The 17,776-nt window shown below is 41.0% G+C and overlaps 1 protein-coding gene across 1 annotated transcript in view; it reads left to right on the forward strand.

The window, feature by feature from the left end:
• Positions 1 to 14,753, forward strand: part of LOC140241463 (uncharacterized) — a 67,943-nt gene extending 53,190 nt beyond the window's left edge. Inside the window, exons 7-17 of the mRNA XM_072321193.1 lie at positions 4,133 to 4,271; positions 5,423 to 5,475; positions 6,170 to 6,315; positions 6,869 to 7,175; positions 9,049 to 9,131; positions 9,932 to 10,009; positions 10,330 to 10,368; positions 10,988 to 11,107; positions 11,966 to 12,107; positions 13,264 to 13,414; positions 14,519 to 14,753. Coding sequence (XP_072177294.1) covers positions 4,133 to 4,271; positions 5,423 to 5,475; positions 6,170 to 6,315; positions 6,869 to 7,175; positions 9,049 to 9,131; positions 9,932 to 10,009; positions 10,330 to 10,368; positions 10,988 to 11,107; positions 11,966 to 12,107; positions 13,264 to 13,414; positions 14,519 to 14,609 — 1,349 coding nt within the window. The 3' untranslated portion in view covers positions 14,610 to 14,753. The remainder of the gene's footprint in view (positions 1 to 4,132; positions 4,272 to 5,422; positions 5,476 to 6,169; positions 6,316 to 6,868; positions 7,176 to 9,048; positions 9,132 to 9,931; positions 10,010 to 10,329; positions 10,369 to 10,987; positions 11,108 to 11,965; positions 12,108 to 13,263; positions 13,415 to 14,518) is intronic.
• Positions 14,754 to 17,776: the final 3,023 nt, after the last annotated feature.

The following is a 17,776-nucleotide window of genomic DNA, read 5'->3' on the forward strand; positions in this document are numbered from 1 at the left end:
CACAGCCCAACCTGGCAAGAATCCCACTCAAAAGGATTTCTGTTTTGGGGCATTTTTCACGTACTGAGTTATATAACTTCTGAGAAGAATGTCTATCAATATTCCGCACACTTGACGAAAGGTTGTTTGTACCTACATGTACATATACAGGGTACGCGTAAAAGTGCCGCATCGCCTTCACTAGTGTCAATGTCACACAGTTCAATCTTTTACACATTCAAGTCCTTTCATGAACAAAATATTCATATTTTTTCTGTCAATTTTTTCTTCGACATTAAGAATTGTAATGATGTTCAGATAAATTCACAGTCAACATAAACGAAAATTGCACAATAAAATTACTGACAGAGACATACAGGATAGTAACTATCATAAGAATCTTAGATAAAAATCATAACCCCATTGAAAAGGTATTTCTAACAACATACTAGTATTCCTTTGTAAATGGAGACAAACTGAAAAAACTAAAAAACCTGAGCCTTTACCCCTCTGAATAACATCTTTCTTTCATTTAACATATTACTATCATAATCATAAATTGCAAAAAGGAAAAGAAAATCATCAAAGAATGGACTTCTTAAAATATTATAAAATAATGAAGAATAACAGGTACATGCTAAGGAATGAACTCTCCCCTCAAAAGCGTGTTTCCGTCAATGTGTTTATCTCTTGACCAACTTTCAGTGATAAAATGGACCTGCGTTTCTACTTTTTTCGACATTACATTTGGCGTGTACAATGGTAAAACCTTTGTGCTGAGATTTCAAAAAATTTGTTATAAAGATGGACGTGTCTTAGGTAACGCCAACTTTAAAGGACAAGTACACCTTCATAGACATGTGGGTAGACTGAATGCAGCAATATTAGTAGATCACATCAGTGATAGTTTGAGGAAAATCGGACAATCCGTTCAAAAGTTGTGACTTTTTGAAGTTTCTGCCCACTCAAGGCTGGATGAGAACTGAGACTACTATAGCTTGTGATGTCACATGAGTACAACGATATAAAGAAAGAATAAAGAACATTCAACATTTTTTCACATTTCTCGCATAGCAAAAGAACGCTTGACTTCTCTCTTTCAGAAGGCAGGGGAATAATATTACCCTTAACATACGTTAGTAACAAGTCGAAGAAATGTGCACTTTATTAAAAAAAGTAAAGTTTTGTGAAATTCTCTTTTTATTTTCTTTATACAGTTATACGCATATGACATCATGCACTTTAGTAGTCTTCTCATCCAGCAGTGACTATGCAGATACTTTAAAAATTAATAACTTTTGAACGGTTAGTCTGATTTTCCCCAAACTTTCACTGATGTGTTCGAATAATATCGTATTGCTGCATTCACTCAATCCACATGCATGTAAAGGTGGACTTGTCCTTCAATTTAAATTCTATTAAAAAGAAAACTGTTTTTTACACAGATGAATTTAGTCTTCATTTCTAGGAAAAAAAAACCCCATCTCTGCTCAGTATGGGAGTGTCCCCCAGGAGAAGTCCCCGGGGCGTTTTTTTTTTTTTTTTTTTTTTTTTTACAGTTGTCAGGTGGGAGTTATCCTCCGGGGGAGTTGTCCCCCGGGGGAGTTGTCCTCCGGGGGAGTTGTCCCCGGGGAGTTGTCCCCCCGGGGGAGTTGTCCCCCGGGGGACTTGTCCTCGGGGGAGTTGTCCCCCGGGGGAGTTGTCCTCCGGGGGAGTTGTACCCGGGGGAGTTGTCCCCCGGGGGACTTATCCTCGGGGGAGTTGTCCCCCGGGGGACTTGTCCTCGGGGGAGTTGTCCCCCGGGGGAGTTGTCCTCGGGGGAGTTGTCCCCCGGGGGACTTGTCCTCGGGGGAGTTGTCCCCCGGGGGAGTTGTCCTCGGGGGGACTTGTCCCCAGGGGGAGTTGTCCCCCGGGGGAGTTGTCCTCCGGGGGAGTTGTCCTCGGGGGGACTTGTCCCCCGGGGGAGTTGTCCCCCGGGGGAGTTGTCCTCCGGGGGAGTTGTCCCCCAGGGCACTTGTCCACCGGGGGAGTTGTCCCCCGGGGGAGACATCCCCCGGGGGAGTAGTCCTCCGGGGGAGACGTCCTCCGGGGGAGTTGTCAGGTGGGAGTAGTCCCCGGGGGAGTTGTCCTCCGGGGGACAAGTCCTAGACCCGGCATTATTATGATGAGCACTATGAATCTGTGATTAAGATGGCTCAGCCCAATGACCTAGACATATCAGTGGAATGAACTTGATCAAACCAGTGTATGTTATTAAACAAATAATTTTTCTTATGCTGTTGACTTCAGAGTTTTATCAAATGCTTCAAAATTGTATTGCTCTATTGAAGACATGCTGATTTTGCTGTAACCTGCATTTCCCATGGACACTTGCCCAAGTATAATCAGGAGTAGTCTTCAGTGGATCAATTGTCAAATTAAACCTTTCTTTTTCCGTGACACTGTTTTGCATTTCTATGTTTCTGTACGGATTTTTATACCAGCATGAAGAAAAATCAAGAGTTTTGTGCCCCCATCAACTCTTTGTCACAGAGAATTCGGCAGCAATGTTTGATAGTGTATAGGATGTTAATCCTTTCTTTACGGGGCCCTCTGCGTCATAGAGCATATAAGATTCAGCTAATTACTTTGGCCTATTATGTCTATCTATATTATTGTGCTGTGTGTGCATGTGTACAAACATGGGGGCGTCGGAGGAGCGGATGGGAGGTAAAATGCCTCCCACTTTGTGAAATAGACATTTCAACATTCCATGGTTTTGTTATGTTCTTCCTTGTTAAATACAAACCTTCCAGATGCCTTAAATATAAATATGAAATGAAAACATTTTTAAGTCATATATCCTTAACTGAAGTGTTACATGATGCGTCTACTACTCTATTGCTGTCTTGTGGTGAAATTGGTTCTTTTTTGTCACACCTCACCCATTTTCTAGTCATAGTGTCTGGAATGAGAACATCAGCTATCAATTCACCAACGACAGTTTACTGCAAAGAATATTTTGTGCAAGATAAGGATGATGAGGTCATTTTCCCCCATCCCCCTCCCCTCCCCCCTTCCATCCATTTTCTGACGATGGTGTTCGGATTGATCGTTGTGATTGTGTACCTAATCTCCCTGATCACTGACGCCAGCAATGCCAGACTTCTCAATATCCTCATCAGTGCAGTGTTGGTGTTCATCTCAACTTCTTGACCCCACCCCTAACCGTTGGCTACGTCACCAGGGACACGCCCCTCCTGCACTGATGTATCTCTATTAACTTGTTACCGAGATATAAGGAAGAAAAAAGGGGTTCGTGATTAACTTGTTGTTTTCCCCCATGACTGGTATGAACAGATTTGTCGTGTCAGATGTAAATGAGGACAGATTTTTAGTTTGTTTTGTGTTAACAGAGTTAGGGAGGATGATGATAATGGGGGTAGGGTCGAAGGATTTGCAGAGTAATCCTCACCCGGGGCCGTCCCTTATTAATGAGAGTCTTCAGAGTAATGAGGGATGTTGCTGTTTTTTTGACATGGCACCACACAGTGATGTGTGTAGCCTGTTTCATTAATTTCTTCCCATGACCTAATGGATGACTTCCAGATCAGAGGTAATCCACACCCAAGGCATCCATCCAATCTCTTCTTCTCTTCTCTAGCAGTCTTTTTTCCCCTTACTCTTTTATGTTTCTTTATTTCAATTTCTGTCCCTCCCTCTTTCATTCCACATATCTCCTCTGACACGCTTGTTTCCATTGAGCTCTCTTTCAACAGATGTTCTCTGTGACTTAAAATTTGTAACGTAATTAACTGAATGAATTGAAATTTGTTAACTGCTTGACTTCAATGATTGGCCAGCAATCCCCCCCCCCCCCCCATTTACATGTATGATCTCATTATCATCATCACCATCTGTAGCAACAAAGAGTCCTTGTGCTAACCACAAGGTCACACTAAGATTTGAATACTTTACACACCATGTCCTTTGCTGTGACATTTGTGAGTCAACTGATATTGATAAATTAGCAACATGCCAATATGATGTCTCCTGTTTACAACACACATGCCATGCAATTGTCATCTTCAAGGTGGAAAACTGCAAACCAACTTTGCTTTCACTCTCTCCTCCCCCCCCCCCCCCCCTCCATCCTTTTTTTAAACTCTTGCAGCTAGATTATCATCAAACACCGAATCCACCCTGACGGGCACTCTGAAAGCAAACGAGACCTCCCCACAGCAAGGACCAAGTGACATGGGGTATGAAGGGAATGCCAGCCTGGAATCAGAGCGTCCTAGCTCCTCTCTCAGGTCTGACTTTCAACTGATCCTAAATCCTCACCAAACAGTTACTAGCGTCACATGAATAGGCCTGTTGACCAGAACAGTAGGACCTATATATAGCACAGTATCCTATAAAATCAGAAATTTCACGTGCATGAACTGTGGTTGTTGATAGTACATGTAACATGCACACTAAGGTGTTGCTGTACATACAGTAATTCATTAAAAGCCATTGGTGGTTCATGAAAGTTTCATGCCGCGAAAAAGGCTGTTGGCTCCAATTTGCAAAAGTTTCGTGTCACGAATGTTTCTGGTTGTACAGTACACAAGCACTTGTCACAATTTGTGTAATTTTCCTCCTGCCAAGAAGACAGAAGTGCATTTCAGTACTTAGCATCAGTCTGCATGCATTAATATTCAATATGAGTTTTAAGCTACAGATGAACTTTCAGACTGTCAAGAATAATCGTTATCATGAATTATGCATAAGATTTTAATCTGCCAGAGTATACCAGTCAAGAAGCTGAGTTTTGTTAACACAAATGAACAACTAATGATAGAATCACTTAAACTACATGAACACACTCCATAAGCCCAAACAATTATCGTAAAATTGATAGCTTGAGTTTCTGTAATTTCTGGGCGGCGTCTCAACCGAGGTGACAATTATGAATTGTGTTCAGTTTGGGTATTTATGCTACAACCAGCCAGAAGGAAGCATTTGATCCAGCTACATCAGATGACATTTCTGGTGGTGACATCTTTGTCATACTCTTGTAAACTAATTAAATTCTTTTCTTTAAAGCCATTCGAAAATGCATACCACTCCTTTATTAGTTGTATGCTGTATACGCTATATATTTTACAGGGTTTTATTTTTTGCAAATTTTGTGAGTCAGATCTGTTTTTTAATTCAACAACCTGCACAAATATTAGATATGATCCCGACATTATGCAGTGTACACATGTACATTTCTCTGTTCATTACTGTACGTTGCAATTGCAAATTCAACCACTCACAAAGTTGTAAGGAAGTCCCCATTTGGCACTTGCCTTGGTTGTTTTGTTTTGTTTGTTTGGTTTTTTTTTTTGAGGGGGGAGGAGAATTATCAGGGAAATAAATTCTCATTGAATGTCTAATCTCATTTGCATTCATTTCTTTTAAATCCATCTTACAGTGTGGCAGATGACAGCAAAGCAGGATCAACAAAGAAGAAGAAGAAAGTGAAAGGTAATGTTTTCAATGCACTGTATATTTGTGATTGATGTGCATACAGCCTAACCACCTTCTGTGTTTTGGTGTCTTAGCGCTATCTCCATTAGCGACACTTTGGATGATTAAGAAAGGAGGGCAAGGACCTTTAGTAATTCCAAACAGAGCAAGAAAAAGATTATGTGTATCCAACATATTTTGAAACTACCCACCTCTCTCTCACCCCACTCTTCCCTCACCACACACCCCTCTGTGGCATGGTCTGCCTCCTTTAATCATGCTTCCATCAACTCTTCCCCCCCCCCCCCCCATTCACTCCCCTCCCCCATTTACCCCCTCCCCATCCCTCTCCCTATCCACTCCCCCTCCCCATCCCCATTCCTCCCTCTATCCTGTACTTTCCTTACACTTTCTGCTCACCTTCCTTATTCCACCCCTACTAAATTTACCTTGATCCCTCTGTCCTCCCCCCCCCCCCCGCCTTCTTTAATCCCCTCCTATGCCCACCTTCCCTCCTCCGATTTCCCTCCACATCTCACCAAGCCTTCTACATCTGACATGCCTTCTTTCACTATATACTGTTCATCCCATCTTTCTTACCCACCCCCCCCCCCCACCACCACATGTGCATGCCTATATTGCATGACCTGCCTCTTGTAATTCCACTGATATTTTTTTTTTTGTTCCTTTTGTTATTGTTATCACTCTTTAGGCAAGTTTGTGCAGTCCAGGTACATGCAGAGCCTGTCCAAGCCCGCCCCAACCCAGGCCTCGAACATCAGCGCCACCAGCCGCACCAACAGGAGTGCTAGCAGACCAACCAGCAGCAAAGCAGTGTCACGGACAGACAGGAAGAAGGTATGAATAAGTTCCAGGGCTCTTGTTGAAACACTCAGCCTCTATAGTGTGCCTCAGGTTAGGACATTTCATGAAATAATGATGGGGAGCTATCATTTCACAAGGCAATCACTGGAGAAGCCTTGTAATATTCTTATTTGCTTACTCGAGAAAGGTTTGTTTGTCCTCGCCATTTGAGATGTACAAATGCTGGCTGGCAAAGTGGGAGGAAAGACAAGAAGGGGAGAGGTGGAATCAATATCAAACGAGGGTCGTTTTGTGATGTTTTTATTGAAATGATGGCATGTGCATATTTTGTAGTGATAATAAGGATAATCTCATTTGTACTCATTTCTTCATAAAAGAAACAACTTCAGTAAAGATTGTTATGCTCCCTCACCTTCCGTGTATGAACGTTGATTTTGAGTGAATTACCATGTTTCACTGTGCTCTCATGCAAAACAGAATCTGTCTTAACTTCGAGAAAAAATATGTAGCTGCAAGCAGAATACATGTTTTGTCAAGAGGTGCTTAATGTTAAGCATGTTAATGCTCTGATGTTTTGTACCCCCAGACTTCAACAAAACCTGCCCCGATACAAGCCACCGTATCCTTCTCCCAGGCCAGCACTGCCCCCAGCTCTGGCCACCCCAAGGCCAGGTCGTCCTCGCACTCTCGGCCACCTGCAAGCGCCACCGCCACCGGCAGCGGTGCCAGCCAGTTCAACTACACCCCAGTGGCCAAGAAGGGCAAGCGCTTCGCCTCCACACCAGCCGCCAACACCTCCGTGCTACCCAACGCGCCCAGCATCAACGCCTCGGCCATCGCTGCCAGCACTTCCATGATGACCGGTGGCGATATGTCGGCCATAGCTCCAGCAGGTGAGATGGGAATCAGAATGCAGAGCTGCTGGACCTCCCTGGTTCTGCAGGGGGCTCCCTGAAAACTTCAAAGTCTCATCATCATTATGTCCTGACAAGGAAACATGAAAGTCTCCCTGATTTGGGAATTGGTTTTTTACCTCTTGAGTTACATATTGCAGACAAAGATCTCCCCGACTGCTCTTTGGAAACTCCCTTATTTTTGATATCTGAATATTGACAGCACTGAGAATGTCGTCTTCTTAATGCTTTGTGTGCAATACATTGCAGAGCAAGCCTACTCCAAGTTCAAGTTAGCTGTAACAAAAAGAGTGATGTCAAACAAAGTATTGATTGAGGTTTCGTCAAAATCAGGCATAGAATGAGAAATTATGGGATGTAAAAATTTGATATGTTTTTCCCAAACGCATGTATTAATCACAAAATGATGACGTAACAAATGTTGTCTTGACTCCACAAGTGTCCACTCACCTACAAATAAATATTCACTGCGTTTCCTTGGTTTGAAGGAAACAATGATGATAAAAATAATAGATATTCTTCCCTCGAAACTCTTGTTTGGCTCTGTAACATTACAATGATGACTTTATGAAAGAAAGGATTTTAGATGCTAAATTATCTTCTAAAAACATTGATTTTTGTTTTTTGTCTTTCTATGAATTATTTGTGCACAAACCGATAAGAGAATTGTGTGTCGGTGATGTCATCACATCGGGCTGTGACCAATACCACAAGTCTGTGAAAACTCTTGATTTCTTAACCCGTTCCATACAGGAACCTTGTGGTCTGTGTTTTAACTCCATGGGTATTCCAGAATTTAGTATGGAACGGGTTAACTCTCCATTTCTTAACTTTCTTATTCAAGTCAGAATTTAGTGACGTGTCTACAGCTTACTCAGCTGTGTTCCCTAAATTTATGAAAATGAAGTTCAAAATGGTATGAACTTACACTTTGACCCTTTTTGTGTGTTTATGGCCAATAAAACACCAAAACCAACAGATTTAGATCTATGTAAAATAAAGTTATCCATAGAGGGCTCACATCACTGAATCTCACTCGCTTCACTTCCTACAGAAATTCCTTTCGTGCTTCTCACAGCCGAGAAATGAGTTGACCTGAATCAACAATTGTATCCTCAGGAGTACCTTGAGGATCAAACTTTGTTCCTGTTAAATAATTCACATATTTGGGCTTCTTGTTTGACATCTGAGGCCCCCTTTCTCACATTTTTGTAGTTGTTATGGCTAATCACTGTGGCAAAGGTGTGTATATCTTTTCCTGAGATAACTAGTGTACACCCTATAGGCTACTTTCTGAGAGGTGCTCCTAAACCCAAATCCAGACAACAGATGGCGCTATTTTACTTACAATGCGAAAAGGTTCAAATATTCGTGTTCTTTCCATCATGCAGAGCAGTGAGATGCAGAAAAACAGTACATATTCTAATAATACACATGTACAATCATGAATTTTCAGCACAATGAACAGCAGAATATTTCATGTACAGGTGTGTCCAAATGAGATAACAGAAATTGGTATCTAGAGCAATCCATGAAGGAAACTTTCGACAAAAGTCTTGTTTTACCAGTTTTCCTGGTCATAACCCTGAAAATGGATTCGACATAAGCTAGATTGACGTGTCTGTGAGAAACAAGGAGAATTCAAACTTCTGTTTTTTTTATATTAGTACTGTGATCTTGTCTTGGAGAGAAATTTCGGGCATGATCATATTTAGTGAATTCATCATGATAGATATGCAGTCATTTATTTTCCAGGGTTGGAGTTCAGAGTTTCTGTGAATACTGTTGAATTAGTGATGTGTTTTACATCATGATCATATTTGTTTTGTGTTGCTTTGTTGTGTTTCATCAGCTGTGTCTGAGCTAGGTGGACCTCACTCTTCTGTGTCATTGTCGCCTACTCATGATTCAGCTTACAGCTCACTGGGCAACAAGGCAAGATACCATCATTGCTTGTTGCTGTGTCTTTTGAAATATTATTTGATTATATAAATCACATATATAATTAATTCAATGTTTGCTTGTTTCTTTGTTATTGTTATTTATCATTATTTCTAAATATCTGTTACAGTGCGTTCTGTTTATACATTGTGAAAGTACTTTATAATTATATGTGTGTGAGTGTGTTCACTGTATATTCTCATGTGGTATGTAGATATTGCAGGGTCACATTGTGATGTTTCCTGTTAACTTCACAAAAAGTGTTGTCAGTTTAGATCCATGTGTCACATCATCATCTTCAGTAGATTTGAGCTTCTTTATAGTGGCTGATTTTCGACTGCATATTGTTCAGAGGTTTTTTCCAATGTCAACCTTTACTCACTGATGATGCCGTAAAACTCAAATTTTGTAAGGGGTTTAAACAAATTGATTATGAATTAATAGAGACCTTATTGCAGAACAAGGGTAAAGCAGGAATAATGTAAGCATGGTGCACTTAAATTCATGCAAGGCACCGCATTTACATGCATGCTGAAGGGCAGCAGGTGATGGTTCAGTTAGTTTTTGTGTGTGTGTGTGTGTTTGAAGAGGGGCTGCCTTGAGCAGTTCAGGGTCAGAGATGTAATCGTCAACTAAAGCCATTCAAAGTTGAGATTTCTTTGAACTGTTTACAGATTACTGTTTGGCTGTGTACAGCACACCACATGCAAAGCGTAAAAGTTTGTGTAATGTTTCCTCGCTTTGATACGCTACTCTAGACTAATGTTGTGTCTTATGTTTTCTTGTGCGAGCAGCCTGCCAATGAGCCAACCCAAGAAGACCTGAGCGTCATGTATGCCAGATACCTGCAGGCCGCGTTCCTCGACACAAAGGTGAAGTGTGGTGATGTCCTGTCATTCATATCAGCTTTAATGACATTTTATAATTTGCTGATGTAACTGACTGGATTTTGTTTCACATGCTTGCCAGTTTGGCTCTAAAACTGATCACACTGTGTTACCATTGTCTTGCTGCTTATTTCATTTTGCACGATACCTCCAAGGCGAATACAAAAATTGTTCCAAAGACCCTCCCACCCAATAAGTTAGAGGGCATGTTATGTAAATTTCTGCATGTCCAAATTATATGTCCATTCCACTGAGTAGTGAGCATGCCTGTTAACATGTTGAATTTTCTTGTCCTTTGTTCACAGATGAGGAAAGTAATTGCTGACAAAGAAAAAGAGGCCAAGGTAAGCATATACCCAGTATGCCTCTTTTATGGAACATAGACAATGGGTGTGGTTTACAATATGGCAAATGATTCAATGTCAGATATTGGCACATTCAGGCAACTGCCCACATTACAACAGTTTGAATGCCTGCTGACTTGGCATCCCCTAGGTGCCATAGGACATCTGCCCTGTCTGGATGGAGTGCATACATGTATTTCTGTTTTCTGTAAAATGATGCTCCACATTCAAGTTAGGATTTTATCAATGCATCACTTTCTCCACACACACACACACACACACAAAAAAGTTATCCTTCACACATTTTCTGAAGATTTATTACAGCATTAATATGTCATGCGTTCAACAAGACTTGAAAAATCACATATTTTAGTGGGACATTTAAGAATCAATAAGTTTACCTGATTGATGATTACAAGCCAGGGATTTTGTTCTGCAGAAATTCTATTGCAAGTACTTAAATTCATCTTCATCTGCACCAAGCTGCATTAACAGGCTATTTCTTATTTTTAGACTCCTTTTAACACCAACAGTTATTAGTTCCAGGATTTCACCACAGACAAAATGGCATGGGCACAACAATAATGTTAAACTATCTGTTTGCTTCAAACACTCACAGAATCAAATGTTTGCGCTGTGGAAGGAGAATGAGGAGCTGGCAAAAAAGAGGGCACAGCTGGAGCTGAGGCTAGCGAGACTGAAGCACGCCAATGAATTGGATCAGCAGCTCCTGGTCCAGGTAAGTCTGAACCATATGCAGAAAATGTCTGCTCAGCGGAGAGTTTGATATTGATGTTGTTCTTATAATTCTTATTCTTCTTTTGTTCTCATTATTGCTGCTCTTCTCTTTGAATCATGTGTTTTCATATGTTTGTTTTGGTGGTTTTTTTTTTATCCAACCTATCAGATTTCATTCTTAGGATGGATGTGTAGGATTGGTGATGTGTAGGATTGGCGAGGTGATGAGATGTTGCATGCTTAGTGACTTGATAGTTTGGCGTAAAGGAGGTTGGCTATAGAAAGAGTTTGCTTTATTGTCATGCATGAATATATTCCTACTTATGCATGGCTGATGAGTCTTTGTTACTCATTGAATAAGGGATTGATATATTTATCAAGATTCAGAGATTGAAATCACCCATGGCAATCTGTCTGTGATAGATTTCTCATGTCTTTTATTCAGATGCATCCAGTCTTGGAATAGCCCCAAACTTCATGGCATTGCCTTGAAGTTTTTTGTGAAATTCACTCTAGAGAAATTCAAGTTAGGGATGGATGCCACAGATGAAGTTCCAGACTAAAGTCCAATAAGAGACTAGAACAGATTCATCTCTCATTGGACAGACTAGTCAAGTGATTTAAACCAGATGAAACAAAGAATTACGAGATATTTTCTTGGAATTTTCATGACCAGTTTGATGAAGTTATCAAGGAGGCTATAAACCAACACCACCCCTCTCCTTTATAGGGGTGGGGGGGTGGGGGGGAGGGGGGAAGTTAGCGAAAATGCCATATGCCATGATGAGTGCTGTGGAGACTCTGTGCTTTGTAGGTGGTCACAAGTCTCTTCTCTCTCAATTGATACGGTGGTATACAGGAGCAGGGTCTTGGACCACTGACGTCCCACCTGGCCCAGTTCAAACAGGAGTACAGCACCCTGGCACACGCCCTGGACACCACCAGACACCAGGTGGAGTTGACTGACATCCTGGTACCAGATGACCAGGACGAATTCAATGGTGAGTGCCATCATCAAGGAAGAAAAACTCCAAATTATGTCAAAGTTGATTGAGCTGATTTTCTAGAGTGTAAAGTAAAACAATACATTGAAACATTCCAGAAGATTTGAAAAAAAGAGAGAAAGAGAGGTATGAATTTGAAAGGATCATAGGTTTTCATTGATAAATAGTAAACAGATATTTTGGTAATAGTCCCATATATAGACTAGACCCCGTTTACAGTGCAGGGCTGGGCCGAGCCTGGGCCAAGCCCAGCCTCAGTTGCAGTACTCGGCCCCGCAATTTTGTCCATTTACAGTGGAGGGTTCGGCCCGGGCTTTTAATTCAAACCTTTCAATATTTTGTCGTAGTGGCTCTCTGCTTGTAAACAAGTGACTATTATTGGGAGCGCGCCGGTTGCAGTTTGGTACCGCATTTGGCCTTTTGCGCGTTTACAGTGAAATGAAGGCCGGGCTTGGCCGCGGCCGAGCCCGGCCCTTTCACTCACTGTAAACAGGGTCCTAATGAGAGGAGGAGGTGTATTTGTGTGAAAAGCAGATATATTTTGCTACAGGTGTCTCCAGAACATATCTCTGAATTTATTATGGACAATTAAATCACAGTCAGTGCAAACTAAATGTGCTTTTACACATACACGCATATCACATCTCGATGTCTGAGGTTTTAGTGCACAACTTACTAATGAAATGCCATCTTGTATCAGAACTGCCAAATCTCCCTGGAGCTGGTGGAGGTGCTTTATGAAACTGGAATATCTGTCCATGTCCCAACATGGTAATCGAGAAGCTTTCCCAATGTGGAAATAACTTCTGCCTCGTGAGATGCACATTGAACAAATGTACAGTATCTCCCTGACTGCTCCCCAATTTGACATGTGAATGCTGGCAGCCATGTCATATAGGACCACATGAACATCAAGGGCTGGAATTGCACATTAGTAGTGTAAATCTTGTCCATGAAGTTTGCAAATATTGATTGTGTATATGCATTTGACACATCACGTACACCAGCAGACAGCCAATGATTAACACAACTTGACATAGGCATGTGTAAAGGTGCACCTACAAATATGTATGTCGCGATTGCTTGAGCCCATAGACCAAACATCAACTAGAATAACACCCCCTCTTTGGAATCTGTATTTTGTTTCACACAGATCGTCTTGAGAGGGAGCTAGCAGAGAGTGAGGCCCTGCTGGGTGAGATAGCGGCCGTGACGAGGACCAAGCAGCCCAAAGTGGAGGCCCTGTCCCGTGCCATCAGCATGCTGGAGTCGAGTGTGGCCCAGGAGAGTGCAGAGCTCCTCAGGTTGGTTTATCCAGGAAGCTTTCATACATCAAATACCTCACTTCACCATAGTGACTTTCAGTCCACCATGCACCAAATTCTTTCAGGGAGTGAGAGATGGCCCTGAAAAGGACCAACTCAATCAACGTTTTTGAGCTCACTCCAAAAAGAATTCAGTGCACGGTGGACCAAAAATCACTGAGGCTATGCCTCTTGCTGTGGAAACCTTCCAAGAATACCTCACTTTGTAACAGTAAAAGAGGGAAATAGTTTGCCCAAGTTTTGGTAAATGGCCTAGAAAGTTGAATTTTGTTTGTTTTGCAATTTACAGCAGGTTAAGACATGTTTTATCTGCTCCCTCACTCACTTAATCATATTACTGTAAAAGTGGAAATCTTTGAGGGGTTAGTTTTGCAACTTTGTGCTGAATGAGATGAATTTCTCCCAGTGTAAGCTTTCTGGTTTATCAAAGCATGGTGTCAGCATTGTAGCCAACCATTTTTTTCCCCCATTCAGTATTTTCTTAACCTGTTGAGGATGGTTTGATTTTGCTACAACATGCATTTTCCATAGACACCTGCTAGAATATACCCAGGACTCGTCCTCAACTGGCATTCTCATCCAATCAGTTTTTCCATGTCCTCTTCTTTACACCTAATACTCAGCTTTTCTACTGAAAAGTGAAGATTAGTTCCCATGCTGAGCTGAGAAGAAGAATTCTGCTTGTTTTGAGTGTTACAAATTGTTATGGCATGATTTTCTAACAAATTAACCCTGGATCTTGAGGGGAAAATGAAAAAAAAAAAAAAGGCAAATATGATGCAACCTTTAGCCCATGGGTCAGAGGTCATTTCCTTATCAACAATTAAGAAAATGACGTATGACCCACCGTCAATGATTCCTGGATCTGTTGTAAACTTGTAATGATTATTAGAGCAGATATCATTGATCTATAGATACATATCATTTTTGAATAGGTCACTGACTCCAGCATTGTGAACAAAGAGTGGGATCATTATTGCTTCTGATTATGATTCTCTTACATATTCTTTCCATCTCCCTTTTCCCTGTCTCCTTTGTCTGTCTGTCTGTCTGTCTGTCTGTCTGTCTGTCTGTCTCTACTAGATGCCAAGAACTGGTGGCTGCTGCATCCTCCCTCTCAAACCACGAGACGTCGATGAGAATACAGCAGCTGGAGCAGCGCCTGGAGGAGTGAGGTTGTCGCTTTCTCCCCTTTGCCGGGAACCAGCCCTCCAGGAGATTACTTCTATCATTCTCTGACAGAGCACAAGGCTTATGCTCCATATTTCTCTGCAGTCAAGACTTTTATCAAATGTCGTAAATATTCTCTCCTCAAACCATTGGCATACATTGGTAGGTAGATTGGCATCGACATTTTGGAGTTCAGCACGAATGAACCATGCTGCTTGTTTTATATGCTTCTATTTCTTTTTTCTTTTCATGGAAATGAAATAGTTTCTTCAGTCTCTGTTGCATTCATCACTAGTTGTATAGTCCCACAGAATTGTACCGTGCATCATTTCCTGCATAGAAGTCCTCTCTTAATAAGACTATTAAACATCTATCTAAACGTGCACTGGTATACTCTAGTTCTGACTTTTGGTGCGACTCCCAGTATAGCAAAGTCCTGGGGACCAACACTTTTCTTTCGTTATATCGAAATTTCATTATATTTGAACAAAAAAGTACATACAGATGTGTAGATGATGGGTTTTGCGACCAATATTTTTACTTTGTTGTCCCGAGTATTTTGTTATAACTGTGTTTAGTTATAATGGGAGTGCACTGTATTTACATCAGCAAGAAAGTTATATTTTCTGTGAATTTACTTGAGATGTTGGCGGTGTGATGTAAATGGTCAGAAATTTGTTGGGATAGGAGGTTTGTCAATGATATGACAAGCATGAGGTTTATTTTAGATTAATTCGTGTGAACAAGACTTTAAGTATGTGCAATGATTAATAAAAAGCAAAGCTGTAACCATCATTAACCCGTTGAGGATGGTTTGATTTTGCTACAACACGCATTTCCCATAGACGCTTGCCCAAGTATACTTGGGACTTGTCCGCAACGGGTTAAAACTTCTTCTTTTTTTTTTTTGTGCTGGGACATTGTCAGTTTTGATTAGTACATAATGATTCAAAGTTCTTGTTTATGGGAAAGTTCACATATGTGATACCAGCAGTCCTGGTAACTGAACGGTGATGGTACACTCTACTGTCGTAAATACCGCTAGGCTGACATTGATCTCAAACTTTTGCTTGCCTTTTGTAAATAAAAGCTCTAGGTATAATGGTCTTCCTCATTTGACTGGTTCTTCCAATCAGAAATTATGTGTAAACATTGATCTTCTCAGTCAAGAGTTTGACATGCCATGACACCAAAATGTGTGAAAGTGCCTGCAAATATGTATCATGCCTATGTGTAGTGTTTTGTGATACATTTCATGTTCCTCCACCAGCATTTTGTGCACACCTCTCATGATATGCAAAGCTGTCTTTACTGTGTGTAAAGTAGCTTTTCTTCGCAAGATGCCCTATTTTCCCACAGAATTCATGCCCTAGATGTCTTCCAGCAGTACTGTAGACATTTAAGATGTGAAATGGGTACCCATTTCACAATTAGAGCTTAAAGTCAAGTGCGCCCTCTAGAAATGTATCGTCTCATTGGTTCATAAAGTATTGGGGGCTTAGAGCACAATTGCTGATGCATTACTCATGATGGCACTTGGGTAGAGCGAAGCAAGTAAAGTGGAACCTGTCTAGAAAGGTCGCCTAAGAGGACGTACAATGCGGTCCTCATTGGCGAGTGGCTTTGGAAGGCAGTTTCATTAAATCCTAAAGTACATGAAAGAAACCAAAGAGCTTTTACACAATCTTAATTGACAGGTGGTCTTTACAGACAAGTGCTTGCCAGAACAGGTTTAACCCTAACTAGGCCGGGGGGGGGGCCTCCGAGGCCCCCCCCCCCCTCAACGTTTTTGGGGTTTTTATTGATATAAAATCAATTAATAACGCATTTTCTTGTTCGGAACAATGTCACGGACAAATTTCATCGAAAAAACAATGAAAAACATAAAGTAAAAAAACAAAGAAATACATAAGAAATTCAAAAAACAATAAAATACTTAGGAAATTTTTTCTGATTGCGCAATTTTTTTCTCTTACATTTGCTAAGGACACTAAAAAGAATATTTACACAAAAAATGTGCCTGTTTTGAGCTTTATTTAGTGATTTATACCAAATTGTCTGATTTCATGCATCATTTTGCATAAATTAGCATAATTTAGTGTAAATGATAATTTTTGAAAAAAATTAACTTCATAGTACTTTAGATTACATCATAGGCAATGCGTGTGCCAATTTTCGTCGCAATCGCGCGGTCGACGGCCGAGATCCGGAGGGGGGCCTGGGAGGCCCCCCCCGGCTCTATCATCTACCTGAATAGCCCGGCCTAGTTAGGGTTAACTGACTCTGAATATTTTGATAAGACATTGGTTAGAAAGAGCCCATTAGTATTACCATGCTACCCTTCCTCTTCTCCTTACAACCAATATTTCACATATGTCAGGAACCAGAACAAACTTGAAGATGTGTATACATTTATTGTCTCCTGATGGAAGATTGACTTTCATTTTATCTTGCTACATGTTAACACTGTGTGGAATGAAGTTGATTTTTGTCTGCTGTAACTACAATGTGACATTAACCCCATCACCTCTTGTACTTGGCAATCTCCTATACATTTGATATATGACTCATGTTGTTACCATGTGCTGTTGGTTAATGCAAGGTTGCCAACTCTCACACATTTTACCAAATTCTCATGCTTTTACACTGAAATAAGAACCCAGCACGCTAAAGAAGAAGGGGGGAAAAATGTAACTGTATGCAAAATTCCTTTCATGTTCTGTGAAATGAATGTTATGTAAAATTGCACAACCCTGACGACACATGAAAGCTGCTTCCAAGTGTAAATGAGATTCTCACTACAGTATGCACCAGATGCTCCCTATCCTGAAAAGGGGGGGGGGGGGGACACACCCTCCCACCTCCCTCACATGTTCGAGTACATTTCTCACTCTGAACTATCATCCCATGTTGGCAGCCCTGGTTAATAAATGAGCTTTTCCTTGCATCTTTGTGTCTTGTTAAAGCAATGTGTATGTCCCTTTGTCAATTGAGAAAATAGAATGTACACATGCAATGCAAATGCATTAAATACATTGCCAACTCGGCTTTGCTTGAATCTACTGGCATTGAGAATTGAATGAGCTTCGACTTACATGACATAAAGAACACAGAACATTTTTTTTTTTATATTTGGGTCTGATAAGTTACTTCGACTTAGGCAGAAATGTA

The sequence above is a fragment of the Diadema setosum genome, chromosome 18 (genome assembly GCF_964275005.1).
Source record: "Diadema setosum chromosome 18, eeDiaSeto1, whole genome shotgun sequence".
NCBI lineage: Eukaryota > Metazoa > Echinodermata > Echinoidea > Diadematoida > Diadematidae > Diadema > Diadema setosum.